This window comes from Dreissena polymorpha, chromosome 6 (genome assembly GCF_020536995.1).
Source record: "Dreissena polymorpha isolate Duluth1 chromosome 6, UMN_Dpol_1.0, whole genome shotgun sequence".
NCBI lineage: Eukaryota > Metazoa > Mollusca > Bivalvia > Myida > Dreissenidae > Dreissena > Dreissena polymorpha.
The window spans coordinates 60,440,866-60,457,223 of record NC_068360.1 but is presented as its reverse complement, the minus strand read 5'-3'; the positions used below and the strand labels follow the sequence as shown (position 1 = coordinate 60,457,223).

Here is a 16,358-nt window from a genome sequence, read left to right as displayed (position 1 = left end):
TAGCTTTTTAACCTAATATAATTTTGTATTGGCTTATATATAATATTTCATTTTCATTTCAATACTTATTAAATTGTATCTTTTTACGTTGCTTTTCATTCTTGTGATATTTTACATGGAATCATTGGTCTATTTTAAATATGTTTAATCATAATTTTATCCATTCTTAAATGTTTAAAACATGTCACAAATCTTTTTATTTCACATTTTAGTGTGAAACCGTTGCAAGTAAATCGATATTCACAAGTCAATATTCCCAGGTATAATGCATGTGTTGAAGTGAAAAGTAGTGTAGATCATGTTTTTTCTTTTGGGTATTAAATCGGGGTATTAAAATAAATTTTGAGCACAATATTTATCAAGCATGTTGTCTCTTTATTGCATCATATTACACACAAAATATTTGTTTATGGAAAAATTGAGCTGAAATTTTATTGTTCAAATTAACATTTAAACCACTTGGCTTTTGACAAACAATGCAAATAAAATTGTCTCAATACTGAAAAATATTGATAGTATTTAATCTGTATTTAATTTAAAGTGATGACTAAGTATATATTGACTTATTTGTTGAAACAAAAAATCAAACATAATTTACCCAGACCAGACTTGACTTTTACAGAACGGATGATGAGCTACATAAATTGAGAGAGAGTCATAAAAAACACTCAAAATCTACTGACCATGTGCATAGAGCACAAAAGTCAGACTCAGCTTTGATAAATATGCAGTCGAAGCAGAATTTTTCTTCATACAAAAAGCTCATCACGGCTGGAGTTTATGGCACTAATAAAATAGCTTCAAAATCGCATGATGAGTTACGGTAATTTTGATTGGCCGAGTGTTTCTGTTAAAATGTCTTTGATTGGTTGGTGGCTAGTTATTTTGTTTAATTTCCTAATTTTGGTTGGTTGAATGTGTTGTTGTTTTTTTTTGTTAAAAAACTTTGATTGGTTGGTGGCTAGATAAGTAGTTTGAAAAGCTTTTTTTTTTGTAAAACTGATTGTGATTGGTTTCCTCAAATTTACTAAAGCTGTAAGCATGTTTGTGATTGGTTTGAAGGTTTTTGTGTGTGTTTTGTGTAACTGCTGCTGGTTAGAAGTTACATGTTAGCTTGCTTTGATTGGGTGCTTTTTGTGCCTTAATATTTTATAATGAATACCGGTACATTTCATGATATATCAAACATTTTACACACAGAGTGGATTTATGAAAACTATATAATGTGCTATTTAAAAAAGCATTAAGTCCTTTTATTTCAAAATTAATTACTTCACAAGTTATTGCTTCATTATTTTATTGTGACATGTGCATGGCAGTAATTCTATGAAGTATTGCATATGCCCCCGTCCATCCCACATAAAATTATACATAAACTACATCTGTATATACCCATAAACCAGATTTTTTAATCCCAAGGAATCCCACACAAAGAATTATTTTATGCTTTGCAGATGTGTTTTTGGAACTTTTGGTGATCTATAATTGGTAACTCTGGTTCACTACAATTTCTATTATGTATTATTGGTAACTGTAATGCACAGCAATTTCTAAGATCCCTTAGTGAATCAAAACCAACAATCTATTGAAACCAACAAATATCAAATATCCTTTCTTATTATACTGTTTGATTATTTAAAGTTTATTACAGGAATTATTTGTTATCACAGTTGGTGTTCCTAAAAGAGACGTTGATAAAAAGTTAAATTTATGTATTTTATTATAATTCTGATTTTTTAAATATTTGTTTACAATAATACTATTTTTTCTACAGTTTTGAAAATAAACGTTTTTGGTTAAAAAGTTTTCTAAATATTTGGCTCAATTGAATTTGTTATTGCTTCAAAGATTATAAGCAATAATTGATTGTTGTGTTGGTAATGGAAAACAATGAAAGTCTATACAAATTTTTTGCTGAAGTATTTGTGTGTCCATAAGAAGGTTTGCTGAACTTTTTTTAATTGCGTCTTACTGAAGTAAAAATTGATAATAAGATTTTGGCTGAAGTTAAAAATGATAATATTAATGTTACCAGAAGTTTTAATTATTTATTGATATTAATTAACTTATATAAAGTATCAATTTATTGTTTTATACTTTTACACATAAGTCATACCCATGTTAATATTTGCTAAATTGTGATTGACAATAGTTCATGTTATACCTTATATTCATAATTTAGCCTCATTCTAGCAAAGCTTGGCTTAATTCATGTGCGTAAAGTGTCGTCCCAGACTAGGCAATGCAGCTTACCAGGCTAATAAGAGACGGCTCTGTCTGCTTTTATTTGGGTTTTTGATTTGTTTTAAAGGAACTCTTTTCATAGCAAAAATCCAGTCTAGGCGGAGAGTGTTTTCCTTGCGCAGACTGCACAGGCTAATCAGGGACGACACTTTACGCAAATGCATTCAGACCAGTTTTTCTAGAAAAGGACTCAATTTCTATCTGGCAGGGACCCGCGTGACACGGATGTGAACCACATGCGGGCAGGCTCTGGTAGTTCACAGACTGGAAGTGCGTTTGAGTCATACAGCAAGGCATCTCCGCTGTCCTCGTTCGGGAAAGCGGGCGAACTGGGTTTGGGGCCAAAATCTCCTGTTAAACTGGGTCAGGATTCTCAGCCATTGCCCAGGTAAAGTTGTAAGGCCAAGTTTACAAAACTGTTTGTTTTCCATTGATTACCAGTTATTCTTGGAAGTCGTTTGAGTTAAGGGGGTTTACTGGAATGGACAATTCTGTCTGCCTTTCTTTGAGTTGACACAAATTCTCTTTTAGTGTACTCCTACACTTCTCAACATACAACATTCAAACATGCAGACATTGTTCTTTCGGATATTGAGTCGTGCATTGCAAGTGTTATCATCCTTTTAAAAAAATCTATTACATCATGCTAAATATTGGAACATTCGGGTTGTATTAATTGGCACTAGTGTTACACAAATTCTTTTTTATGCTCCCCCCAAAAAATTGGGGGGGGGGGGGGGGAGCATATAGTCGCCGCTTCGTCTGTCCCTCTGTCCGTCCGTCTGTCCATGCACAATTTTTGTCCGTGCTATTTCTCAGAACTAATGACCGAAATTCAATGAAACTTTATGGGAAGCTTCACTACCAACAGGAGATGTGCATATTATCAGCGGGTTCTGGTCAGATGATTTTTCACAGAGTTATGGCCCTTTAAAATTTTCCATTAACTGTACATATAGTGCAATTTTTGTCCGGGCTATTTTCCAGCAACTAATGACCTGAATTCAATGAAACTTTATGGGAAGCTTCACTGCCAAGAGATGTGCATATTATCAGCGGGTTCTGGTTGGATGATTTTTCACAGAGTTATGGCCCTTTAAAATTTTCCATTGTACATAAAGTGCAATTCTTGTCCGGGCTATTTCTCAGCAACTAATGACCGGAATTCATTGAAACTTTATGGGAAAAGCTTCACTACCAATAGGAGATGCACATATTATCAGCGGGTTCTCGTTGGATGATTTTTCACAGAGTTATGGCCCTTTGAAATTTTCCATTAACTGTACATATAGTGCAATTCTTGTCACAACTATTTCTCAGCAACTAATGACCAGAATTCAATGAAACTTTATGGGAAGCTTCACTGCCAAGAGGAGATGTGCATATTATCAGCGGGTTCTGGTCAGATGATTTTTCACAGAGTTATGGCCCTTTGAAATTTTTCCATTGTACATATAGTGCAATTCTTGTCCGGGCTATTTCTCAGCAATGAATAACCGGCATTCAATTAAACTTTATGGGAAGCTTCACTACCAAGAGGAGATGTGCATATTATCAGCCGGTTCTGGTCGGATAATTTTTCACACAGTTATGGCCCTTTGAAATTTTCCATTAACTGTACATATAGTGCAATTCTTGTCAGGGCTATTTCTCAGCAACTAATGACTGGAATTCAATGAAACTTTATGGGAAGCTTCACTACCAAGAGGAGATGTGCATATTATCAGCCGGTTCTGGTCCGATGTTTTTTTACAGAGTTATGGCCGTTTGAAATTTTCCATTGTTCATATAGTGCAATTCTTGTCCGAGCTATTTCTCAGCAACTTATTACGGGAATTCAATGAAACTTTATGGGAAGCTTCACTACCAAGAGGAGATGTGCATATTATCAGCCTGTTCTCGTCGGATGATTTTTCACAGAGTTATGGCCCTTTGAAATTTTCCATTGTACATAAAGTGCAATTCTTGTCCGAGCTATTTCTCAGCAACATATTACGGGAATTCAATGAAACTATGGGAAGCTTCACTACCAACAGGAGATGTGCATATTATCAGCCGGTTATGGTCGCATGATTTTTCACAAAGTTATGGCCCTTTGAAATTTTCTATAAACTGTACATAAAGTGCAATTCTTGTCCGGGCTATTTTTCCCCAACTACTGACTGGAATTCAATGAAGCTTTATTGGAAGCTTAACTACCTTGAGGAGATGTGCATGTTATTTGTGGGTTCTGGTTAAATGATTTATTTAGAGAGTTATTGCCCTTTGAAATTTGAAAGTTGCTAAACCATCCATCGTATTATTTTGTCCAAAGTTATGCCCCTCAAGACGTTTCCTTTTATCTGAATATAAAGTGCAATATTGTGACAAAAAAAACTTTGGGGAGCATCACCCGTCTCCGACGGTTTCTTGTTTCTTAATTTATTGCAAAAAAATAATTAAATAGGTAATTGCAATTAAATTAATTGTTGTAAGGATTGTCTATAATGCACAATAAAATTAAATTTCTATATGACATAAACAGCAGGTGTCTAAGCTATGCAGATAATTTATCAACTTAAAGAAAAATACCTGAATTCTACAGAAAACTTATATAATCTTCTGAAACATTACACATGACAAAGAAGAATTGATTAAAAAAATGTTTTTTCAGTAGTGACAAATTTGCTCTCCTAGTAGGAAACCACAAACAATGGTGGACTAGTAGGAAACTACAAACAATGATGGGCTAGTAGGAAACCACAAACAATGGTGGGCTAGTAGGAAACCACAAACAATGGTGGGCTAGTAGGAAACCACAAAGGTGGGCTAGTAGGAAACCACAAACAAGGGTGGGCTAGTAGGAAACCACAAACAATGGTGGGCTAGTAGGAAACCACAATGGTGGGCTAGTAGGAAACCACAAACAAGGTTGGGCTAGTAGGAAACCACAAACAAGGGTGGGCTAGTAGGAAACCACAAACAAGGGTAGGCTAGTAGGAAACCACAAACAAGAGTTTTATTTCGTTGGTCTAACTTCCAATATATTCTCTTTACATTTTAGATAGGTAGTCCATAAATGTAAGTGGGTAACTATATTCTTACAAAGAAATTTAAGGACATATAACATTTCACACTCAAACTTGGATTCAGTGTACAGCGAAATAAATGTTAAATACCATTCAATGAATCGGTATTCAGTGTGTGTGTGTTTGAATTAATACAGCAAAAGCTCTGGTGATGGGTTGTCTGCTGTGCTGGAAACGTCTGAGCCTAGTTCAAACAATGAGGATGAAACCGCTGTGAATGGTCACGTGACTTCATTGGACCAATCAAATGCATCAGTTTTGTCACATGACACGTCACATGATTGTGCATTTCAATCAAATGTGGTTGTAACTCACAATGGTTTTGAGGACCATTTAAATAAAGCTGTTGAGTCATTTGACATGCTTTTAGACAAAATGAACCAATTAGAAAATGGTCAGAAGTCACCTGACCAAGACAGCCAATCAGAGACAGTATCTACTCCTGACACTGTCATTCTTAGAGGAGGGTATGTGGAATGCAGTAATTGGCATGATGCCAAATTTTGACCGCATTCTTTAACTGGCATGATTCCAAATGTTTGACACATTTTTTATTCTTTAACAGCTGCCTACAAAATGCATGAAAGTTGTCTACTTTAAATATGGAAAAAGTACTGTAATATTGATGTTTTGGCGAATTTGTCAATCCCAAATATTGGCACTGTAGTTGCATGCTTATTTCCATCCATTTGTTGCATGTCCTTTTATGATAAGAACAAACAATAACACTACTTATAATATTCCCCTTCAATGCGTTTTAGTAAAAATAGTGTCCCCAAGGTCCACATTAGTCTGGGAAATCTGAAAGCTTATACTGCAAATGTTGTCTTAGTGCAAAAACATTTCATGTATATACTTGAATTTCCTTTTAGAATTTTCAAATATGTTTAATATTCAAAGATAATCAGACTATCCCTTTCACTGCATGAAATCTATAATTATGTAATGTACTCGTCCTTGGACAAAGAAAATACATGTACCAGTTAAACCTTTCCCACTCAGAAGCAAAGAGACAATGGCTATGTGCAAACAACATAAAACCAAAACAGCCTTCGAGTAACTCGCAGTCTGTTCTGGTTTTATGCTGTTTGCCGCTCATCAGTATCTAAGGGTTGGAAATAAAGCTTTTGAAATTTGAATCTTGTAAGAAAGGACTTTAATTAAATTTAACTTTCTGCAGGACTACAAATGTGTCAAAATACATATCTAAGTGGTAAAGGGTTAAAACCACATTAGCATATGGGCCTAGAATGTTTTCTAGCTTCAAGCTTATTCAAGAAAAAATAAATGTAGTTCCTACTTTATCAAGTTGCCCAGTTCTTAACATAATTTGAAATTTGCCCTAGCATGAGTTCCTTTTTTTTAATAAAGCAACCATGGTTACATGTAACAAATTCTTTAAAAGTGGATATGAATATTGCAAGTAAACATTAACAATGAATGCGTGTTGAAATAAAAAAAACATGAAAAGTGCTTAAAATAACAAGAAATGTGTTTGTATATGTATACAATCAATTAAAGATTAACATATAGAAAATAATATTAATTTCAATAATTTCTGTCATTTTCAATGAATTTAATATGATATTGTTCTGAAACTTGCTAATTACTTCTATTTGATTATAAAGAACATTTGTTGTTGATTTGATAACTGACACGGTTGTTTTTACTAGTTTATTAGAAATGGTTGGGAAATTGCTTGTTCAAAATTTTATAATAACTTGCAAAATGGCAAAATAGCTTTCAATAATGCATATTAGCTTTCTATTAATGCAGAATATTTTGCTGCATTGCAGAAAAAAATATACCAAATGTAGAAAACATGCAATATTGTAGAACACCTTGTAGCATTGCAGAATGACTATCCAAATTACAGAATAACTTTCTGAAATAGCTTTCAAAATTGCAGAATAACTTAAACTATTGTAGAAAAGCTCACAATTTTTTTCAGAATAACTTTACAAAATTTGAAACATGTATGATGATTTGTCTGCCCAGGTTTGACCCTACCCAGGACCTGGATGACAGTCACACCGTTGTGGCAACGGCCAGGGGCTTGTTCAACAAACAGGGCGGTGTACTGGAGTCGCCGGAGACCGGTGTCAGCATCGTGATTCCTCCAGGGGCACTGAGCGGAGATCAGGACCAGGAGATCTACTTCAAAGTGTGCCGCGATAACTCCATACTGCCCCCATTGGATAGGGAAAAAGGTAGGGAAACTGAGTAAAGCCCCCCTCTTTCCTTATTGTCCTTTTTCTTTACAATGTAGAGAACTAACTTTACCAATATAATGTTTTGAAATGATTTTTTAAATTAATTCTTTTCTGCTTAAGTAATTTTAAATATGTCATGTGTTTTTTTTCATTACATTTTTTTGGAATAAAAATAAATTATCTACCCTAGTTAGGTATGGTCGATAGTGCTTATTTTTATACGCCCGTCTATGACCGTCCGTCTGTCCGTCCGTCTGTCCGTCCGTCCGTCCGTCCGTCCGTCTGTTAATGTCGTACGCTACGTCAAATATCCTTTGACAGATTTTCTTCAAATTTTAACACAATCTTAATATTGATAAACCCTGATCCCCTTTCGTTTTTGACGGAATTCTGAATTGTCGTTCCAGAGTTATGGGACTTTGTTCGTCAAAATTTCGTGATTTCATTGAATGTCCTACCGTAGCTCAAATATCCTTCGATGGATTTTTTTCAAATTTTAACACAATCTTAATATTCATAAACCCTGATCCCCTTTCATTTTTGACGGAATTCTGAATTGTCGTTCCAGAGTTATGCGACTTTGTTCGTCAAAATTTCGTGATTTCATTAAATAAACTGAAGTACAAAAATGATTCAAAGGGTTATTTATTACCTTACTACTTCATTGGCGAACGACGGGCGTATCATGCGCTCATGGCGCAGCAGTTTATTCCTTTAATCATTGATCATTTTGGTGAAATAACAAGGGACTCAACTCATAATTCTTCTTTTCAGGAGAGACCTTATTATCTCCCCTAGTGATGTGTGGTCCACATGGTCTTAAGTTCAACCAGCCAGTAGAATTGCGGCTACCACACTGTGCTTCTGTGAACCCAGACAGCTGGTCTTTTGCTCTGAAATCAAGTGATTCGCCATCAGGTCTGTGATTGATTCCATGTTAAGTATTTAGGGCTTAAGCAGCTCTCCTATTATTTCTCTTGACAAACGGAGAACAAGATAAACCTTATTTATTCCACTATTTAGAATCCTTGTTTTTTTATATGCTCGTTTAAAATCAGGATGTATTACGTGAACTTTCCGCCTGTGGTGGACTGCTGACATTCAGAGGAACGATGTTCGCTTAATATTTCATATTTAAAAAAGTTTGAATTGGATTATAAAAAACCTTCTGACAATGTGGCATGCAAGGGTCTTTCAGGCATGATGGTTACAGTTCACGTTACATAAACAGTGAAAGTTAGCCTCTCTCTGGGAAATCGGGGTTTTATGTATGTGCGTATGCGTAAAGTGTCATCCCAGATTAACCCTTTGCATGCTGGGATATTTATCGTCTGCTAAAATTTCGTCTGCTGAATTTCTAAAATCATCATTTTCTTCACTTTTTGTCAAAGACCACTATCAGAATAGCAAACAGTTTGGATCCAGATGAGACACCACGTTCTGTGGCGTCTCATCTGGATCCAAACTGTTTGCAAAGGCCATCAAAATTCGGTTCCAGCGCTCAAAGGGTTAACCTGTACAGTCACCTTCTGTCTATGCACTTTTAGCCAAAACTGGATTTTTGCTTAGAATAGACTTCCTAAATACATGAATTATACCATACAAGCAGAAAGTTTCTTAACCTGATTAGCCTGTGTGGAATGCACAGGCTAATCTTGGATGACACTATGCACATGCATTAAACCCCTTTTTCCCAGAGCAAGGCCCAACTGTTATGTTGTTTTATTTCAGGTCAGCCCACCCAGTGGCAGAACATGACTCTGGCTGAGAGGGAAGGTCAAATGCAAAGCAGAGTGGGCAAGAACAGTGTGTCAGTCCTAGTGGATCATTTTTGAAAGAGCAAATGATTTTATGAATTTTTCGCTTCGAGTATACGCCCCACTCCCTCTAGTGTATTATACCAATGTGTATTGGTACCCAGCTGATATTGAATACATTGATTGATACAGAGAATAGTGTTGAAATTAGCTATTAATCATGTCAGCTAAGATTAACGATTGTAGAAAATGAGTTTACAGGGAAACATTACATCAGAGTGGAATACACAAATGTATCACATGCAGTACAGACTTTCCTTGAACTCAGTCTTTAAGGCCAGTGGATTGACTGTAGAGTTTTGTCTGGTCTGAAGAGTTCACAATCACCTGTCTAACATGAAGATTTTAATGTTGAAATTGGTCTGAGAGTTTGAAACCAGTCTAGAATTATGTTTGATAATAACATATTTTTATATAGTAACAAAGAAAGTTAAAAACCAGTCCAGAATTGTTGTTTGCATAGCAAAAGAAACCAGTCAAGATGGGTATTTTTGAAGTTATAAAGGAGAATTTCCAGATTGCATGTAGTTATATTTTTTTATAAATTAGTTTTTGAAAAAGCCAGTCTTAGTTAGAATTTTATCATTTAATTTGAAGACTTCGCCCTCTGAATAAGATGATGTTTTATTATTTTATTATGATTTATCTTTCTAAGGACAATAAATCCTGCATTTACAAATTCTAAATGTTTAAAGTTGATTAGAAAATTATTTATTTAACCATTGGTTTCACTTCATACATAACATTCCTGTTTAATTACAATTGTGTGAATACATGTATACATGTACATCTTTAAGATATTGTTTTACAGACCAGACAGTATTGTTCCCATAGAAACATAATATTGCATTTTAGTTGCTTTAACATTGTCTTCCAAAATTAGAAATAACATTCCTTGTCTTAATTACTGCTGTTATATCTGCTACTTTTTTTACATAATTAAAGAGTTTATTATTTTTATGAATGTATTTAATGCACTTTTTTGTGAGTGTAAACATTTGATTGTTGATTGTGTTTTTGATACTTTGAATTATTATCAGTGCTGATAAGCAAATGGGTGTTGGAATATGCCTGATAAATTTGCAAAATGTATATATTATATATAATCATATGCAAAAATGTTTGATTAAAAAAATATGAACAGTAAATTGTTAAACAATGTTAACAAATCATACTTTATGTTTGTTATGTTTTATAAATCACAGTTTAATGAATATATTTCTGTAAATAGATTTTTACTGTTTGCAGCAAGTTTAATGCATTTCGTTGATTTTATATGAACAAAGATTTGATGTTCAATGTATACTTTTAAAAGTAATAGCAACTTATGCTTTGTAAATTGCAAAATATTCAGAACAACTTATTGATCTCGCTTATAATTTTGTAGTATTTTTGCAGTTTTTGATAGAATAGGTCATCTTACAGCACATTTCAAAATATGTACAGTAAATCTTTTCATTTACATAATCTCTTCCAAACATTTTCATGTGCATTTAATATTGTACTTCATAAACTTATCTGAAATAAAAATGTGCATACACAAACCCTTTTTAGGTCATTGACAAAAATATTTTTTAAAGAAATGTCTTCATGTATTTTGGCCCAAGTTTACATTTGCAATATTTACCTTTGTATCGGTAAATGCTTGTTTATTTGTTAGCAGTTTTTCACTGGGAAATAAGTTTGTTTCTAAATCAAGTAGAAGGTTGTTGGGACATATTAGAAAAGAAAACATTTTGTCGTAATTGTCATTGATAAATTTTGCTTTAAGTCATATTTGTTAATTTTATAAAGGTATCTTTAAAGAATATTCTACATTGTTCACATATCAAGAACTTGGTTGTTGTGTTTAAAGTATTGATACCGGTATTGTTAACTAGTTATTATGTGAATGAAAACTACAGTTGTATACACATTTCTCAGTTATCAAAATGCATCAAAATGTTACAGAGTTTATTTGTATCATAATACATTTACAATGTATAAGTGAGCCAATTGTTGTGCTATTTTACGTATTTTAATGTTAACAATTGAACTTTGGTAGGCAATTTATGATTGTCTGAGAAGGATTTACTTTTTGTGTATTTTTGTGTTGGATATCCAATACAACTTAGTGTTTAGTGTATTTTTACACTCATATCATCGAAATACATCTCAAAACTGTTCTTTTTTCTCTTTTATGTGCTTTTTAAAAAGTGCCAGAATATATGGCTTAATGACTTCAAATTATCACAATCAACAATTTAGTCTTAACAAAAAATATTAACCAACCAATGGAAGGTATCTATGCAATTTCTGCTGTCAAATCAGCTCCATGGTTAGAACATGGTGATTTGTGTTCATTTCCTGGTCCCGGGGCAAGTGAATGTGATTGGTGGTCACCAAACTGGACATGTGGGGTTTTCCCCTCGGGGTTTCCATTTTCGCCAACTCAGCAACTCCTCAAAAATTAAAGTTCTTTCAGTACAAAGTTAAAAGCTGGAAATGGCTGCAACAATTCAATGTTTGTCCCAATTTTCGTATGTTTCGAGAAGTCATTTTCATAATATGTTCGGAGTTCTGGGACACATTCAAGGTCCTGATATAATGCAGCCTCAGGTACTGCAGGACCTTATAAGCATAGTAACACAATTGATTCATTTATGAATTTCATGGGACGATATTTAAAGTTGAGAATAAAAAGTTCGATTGAGAACTTTCAGAGTTGTCGGGTCATATTTTCTGAGCACTGTTGGCTTTCTTGTTAATTGAGTATTTGTTTCTGTTCAACTTACATTAACAGCTGAAGATTTAGTAAGATCGTTAAAAATTGTTGACTGTTTCATGGCATATCACAAAATTGCACATACACAAACAACACAAAATGTCAACAGTCAATGAAAAAGAGTGGTCTCGAAACAGGGGTTGTTTTTAACAGATAACAATAAGGAGCAAATAATATTCTTTATGCAGAATTTCTTTTGATTATGAATAAAAAGGTTGTCCATTCAATATTTTCTGATACCACAGTTTTGCTTCCAAAGGACCTTTTGTTGTGAATATACCATGTTGTTATTGATATTAGGTATGTGTTAACATTTTATTTTATTGCCAATATTTTTCTGTATGTGTATGTATTTTTATGCCCTTGGTAGGGTTGCATATAGCAGTCGGACTCTCCGTCCGTGTGTCTGTCTGTCTGTCCGTCTGGAATTCCATTCTCGGGACTTGTTTCCGATACTCTTTATGATATTGACCTGATATTTGGTGTGCGAGACTATGTACATGACTTACAGATGAAGTATGAGTTTTGTTCCGGTTCATTGATTTTTTGCGAAGTTATGGGCCTTGAACTAAGAAATTTTCTCTATAATAATCGTTTTTCTCAGGTTTTTTATGCAACTTTTCAGAATTTGAGCTGATTTTTGGTATGTGCGTCTGCCTGCAGGACTTACAGATGAAGTGTGAGTTTCGTTCCGGTCCATGGATTTTTGTCATAGTTATGGGTCTTGAACTTAAAATTTTATCTATAGTAACCGTTTTCCAAAAGTATTTGTATGCAAAGCTTTCTGTTGTTGAGCTGATTTTTGGTATGTGCGTCTACCTACATAACCTACAGTTGGAGTGTGAGTTTTATTCCGGTCCATTGATTTTTGGCATACCAGTAGTTATGAGCCTTGGACTTGGAAATTTTCTCAATAATAACCATTTTCCTGACTTTTTTTATGAAACGCTATAAGATATTGAGCTGAAATTTTGTATGTGAGTGTACCTAGATAACTTACAGTTGAAATGTGTTTTTGGTTCTGGTTCATGCATTTTTTGCAGAGCAATGGGCCGTAGACTTGACAATTTTCTCTAAAATAGCCGCTGTGCATCTTCAAAGTGCAGTAGGGGGCATTGTGTTTCTCAAGCACAGGTATTGTTCTGTTTATTTATTTTTTTTAATGTGTGCGTAATACATATTTACGCATGTCAGTGGTTGTGTTGGATAGTTTTAATTGTAGAGTGTATAATTTATATCATGATGTCTCAGTACTGCTATATTAAGCCCCATCTTGGATCCCACAGTATATATTCTGTTGTCAATACATAATACCCTTGGGAGAATTGGCTGACAGAATTTTGTTTTCATAAAGCTGGATGAGCCAATGAAATCACACTTTTATTTTCAAAAGTTGAATGAGGTCTGGAAAGCAACAATTATTTGATAAGATACTAGTTATTACCAAAGAAGCATAAGGCTTACAGTAAAAGTGACAGGTAAAGTGACAGGCAACTGTAAAATGGCAAGACAAAATCTGTCTGCATGTTCAAGTTGAAATAGGGTGTCATTCGATTGATTGGATTTCCATGCAGCTATTGACAGGGAACCAATGAGATTTCTCATTAATCATTTATGAATACAAGATATTTCTAACTGTATCTCCCATGGTTAATATTAGATAGCATATTTTAGTGAATATGGGTTCCAGCGCTGATAAAACTCCAGTTCCAAATACTTTCTAATTTTGGAATGAGAAAAAAGGAATATTCAAATATGATTTGAGGATTCATCCCTAATGTGTACAAAGAGCTTATGAAAAAACACAATTAAGGGATCTTTATTGCAAATAAAAGTTTTCAGTGTAATAAACATAGATAACTTTCATTATGACAGATGACCTTTTTAAAATTCTTCAAATTATTTTCTGTGCAAAGGTGCTTTAAATTTTGTGATTTTTATTAGCTCGGCTGTTTTCGGAGAAAACCTGAGGTATTGTCATAGCCAGCTCGTCGTCCGCCGTCCGCCGTAGGCGTCGTGCTTAAACCTTAACATTGGCTCTAAAATCAAAGTGTTTCCATCTACAACTTTGAAACTTCATATGTAGATGCACCATTATGAGTTCTACACGCCACACCCATTTTTGGGTCACTAGGTCAAAGGTAAAGGTCACTGACCTCTAAAAAAAATATATTCTGACAAGCTTTCGCAGCCGAGCGTGGAACCTGTTATGCGATGCGCTTGTTTAAAGGAAGAAATTTTGCATGCAAGAAAATTACTATATGACTTGTAGCTTATTTTTGCTTCATTCGTCATCAAATTATATACGCCTAATGTATATAAAAGTCAGATATATATATTTTGTGACAGCTATATATGTTGTTGTTTTTTTTATCTAGCGATTTTCATTATTGGTGCAAATAGATCTAGTTTATAAAACATGTAGCATGGTGTGAGTTTTTAATACATATGCTTATGAAAGATTTTAACATGATAAATACATCTTTCAATTCATGTACAAATACAGCTTTCAATTCATGTACAGTGGACACTTACCGGTTCATTAATGTCTTTTTCTTTAAAATTTGATAACATTTGGTTACGACACTTTTCAGCCAGTAGGACATCTATCAACAGATTTATTTTGCCAATTCAATTTATTCTTGTTGATAAAACAGGAAACTATTTTTTCTGTTGAACATTCCGTATCAAATACAATATTTAAACATCTACCTGAAAACACTACCGGTAAATGTGCCACAGTTAACCTCCCTTTAAAGATGAAGTGCATTCATTTGGACCTTTTTTGTCATAAATGTATTTATGAATTATTTTGAATACAAACATTTCATTTCATATCATTAGCCTGTGTTTGTGAATAGTACTATATTTGTATATGTAATCTTATTTTTGTACTAAATATAAACCTTTGTCTGGTTGATTTCTTTGTACATTTAACAATTTCAGTAACTCCCTATAGTGATAATGCATGTGTGTGTTTTTACGTTGACCCTGCCCATTTTGCATATATACATATACATATATTTTACCAATAAAATTGTATAAGTACATGTATTAATGAAAGAATGAAAAAAATAACACAAAAAATGATCTGGTGTTTGCTTTCTTGATTAATATGCATACACAAAACTAATAAGTTCAGTTGGTGGATCACTGGGCTAGAAATCATAGGATCACAGCTTTGATTCCAAGGTTTGATAATTGGCGTAAATCAAGAGAGAGCTTCACGCCATCATGGCCGTCTTGTTTTTGATCTTGTATCGAAGCCAAACCAATAAGTGCTATCATGGCGTAGTGGGTATAGTGTTCAAATGAGGGATCAAGAGGTCTACAGTTTGATTCCATCTCTGGGAATATCTTCAAGATATTGTCTTAAAACAACAAGTATTGGTTCTTCCAAGGAAATTTACTCAAGAGTGCCTCAATGAAGTTTTCATGCAATCGAGCTAGAATAAATACCCGGTAGGTATGATCTAATCATAACTAAACAAAGGAACAATTACACATGATGATTAAAAGGATTGTTCACAGATTGGTGAACACTATTTTCCAATATAGCTTCATCACAAATTTACAAAATAGAGACAAGTGAACACATTACATGTGTATATAGAAATAACTGACATGGACATAATAATAGTATATAATATTGAAAATATGTGTTCATGTATGAGTAATCATCAGAAATCCAAAGAATTATGAAAGCTTTATATATTTGAAGAGATCAACTGATTTGGAGTGCTCCTGTTGTTTTCACAGGAGGGAATCCCGTATATTTTATTTTCATTTTATATATATTTGCTATAATAGAAAAATATAAAAAAAATACGGGATTCCCTTCTGTGGTTGTTTTCATTAAAATTTGTATAAATACATGGCTTGCTTACATCAGTTTATTTAGAATTCATATAAACGCTCAGTTTAATATTTATTTTCATAATTACAATGTTTATATTAAAGAAAACTACAAAGTCCTTAGGCACAGGACAAGATGTTGAAAATATGTTTTAAAATTTTATGCTCATAAAAGTGTAATGCAAAATACTCTTTGAGGAGCGCAATTTTTGTAGGCTTTAGTGCAAATCTCACTGGAGGTGTGTTGCAAAACATATTTTGTTGGAATCTTTATATATGAAAGCAGATTTTCTTTCAAGTTGAGAATCAATGGCAAGCGGGGGTAAACAGGTTTTTCCCACTCAATATCAGTAACTTAGTTTTGATTGACTGATCGTAATGAAATTGCAATAAAGAA

General features: G+C 33.7%; 1 protein-coding gene across 1 annotated transcript in view; it reads left to right on the top strand.

The window, feature by feature from the left end:
• The window catches only part of LOC127835433 (tight junction protein ZO-1-like), a 105,958-nt gene extending 90,762 nt beyond the window's left edge, over positions 1–15,196 (top strand). The window contains exons 31-37 of the mRNA XM_052361861.1: positions 213–260; positions 623–823; positions 2,453–2,632; positions 5,450–5,779; positions 7,311–7,522; positions 8,300–8,443; positions 9,257–15,196. Coding sequence (XP_052217821.1) covers positions 213–260; positions 623–823; positions 2,453–2,632; positions 5,450–5,779; positions 7,311–7,522; positions 8,300–8,443; positions 9,257–9,360 — 1,219 coding nt within the window. The 3' untranslated portion in view covers positions 9,361–15,196. The remainder of the gene's footprint in view (positions 1–212; positions 261–622; positions 824–2,452; positions 2,633–5,449; positions 5,780–7,310; positions 7,523–8,299; positions 8,444–9,256) is intronic.
• Positions 15,197–16,358: the final 1,162 nt, after the last annotated feature.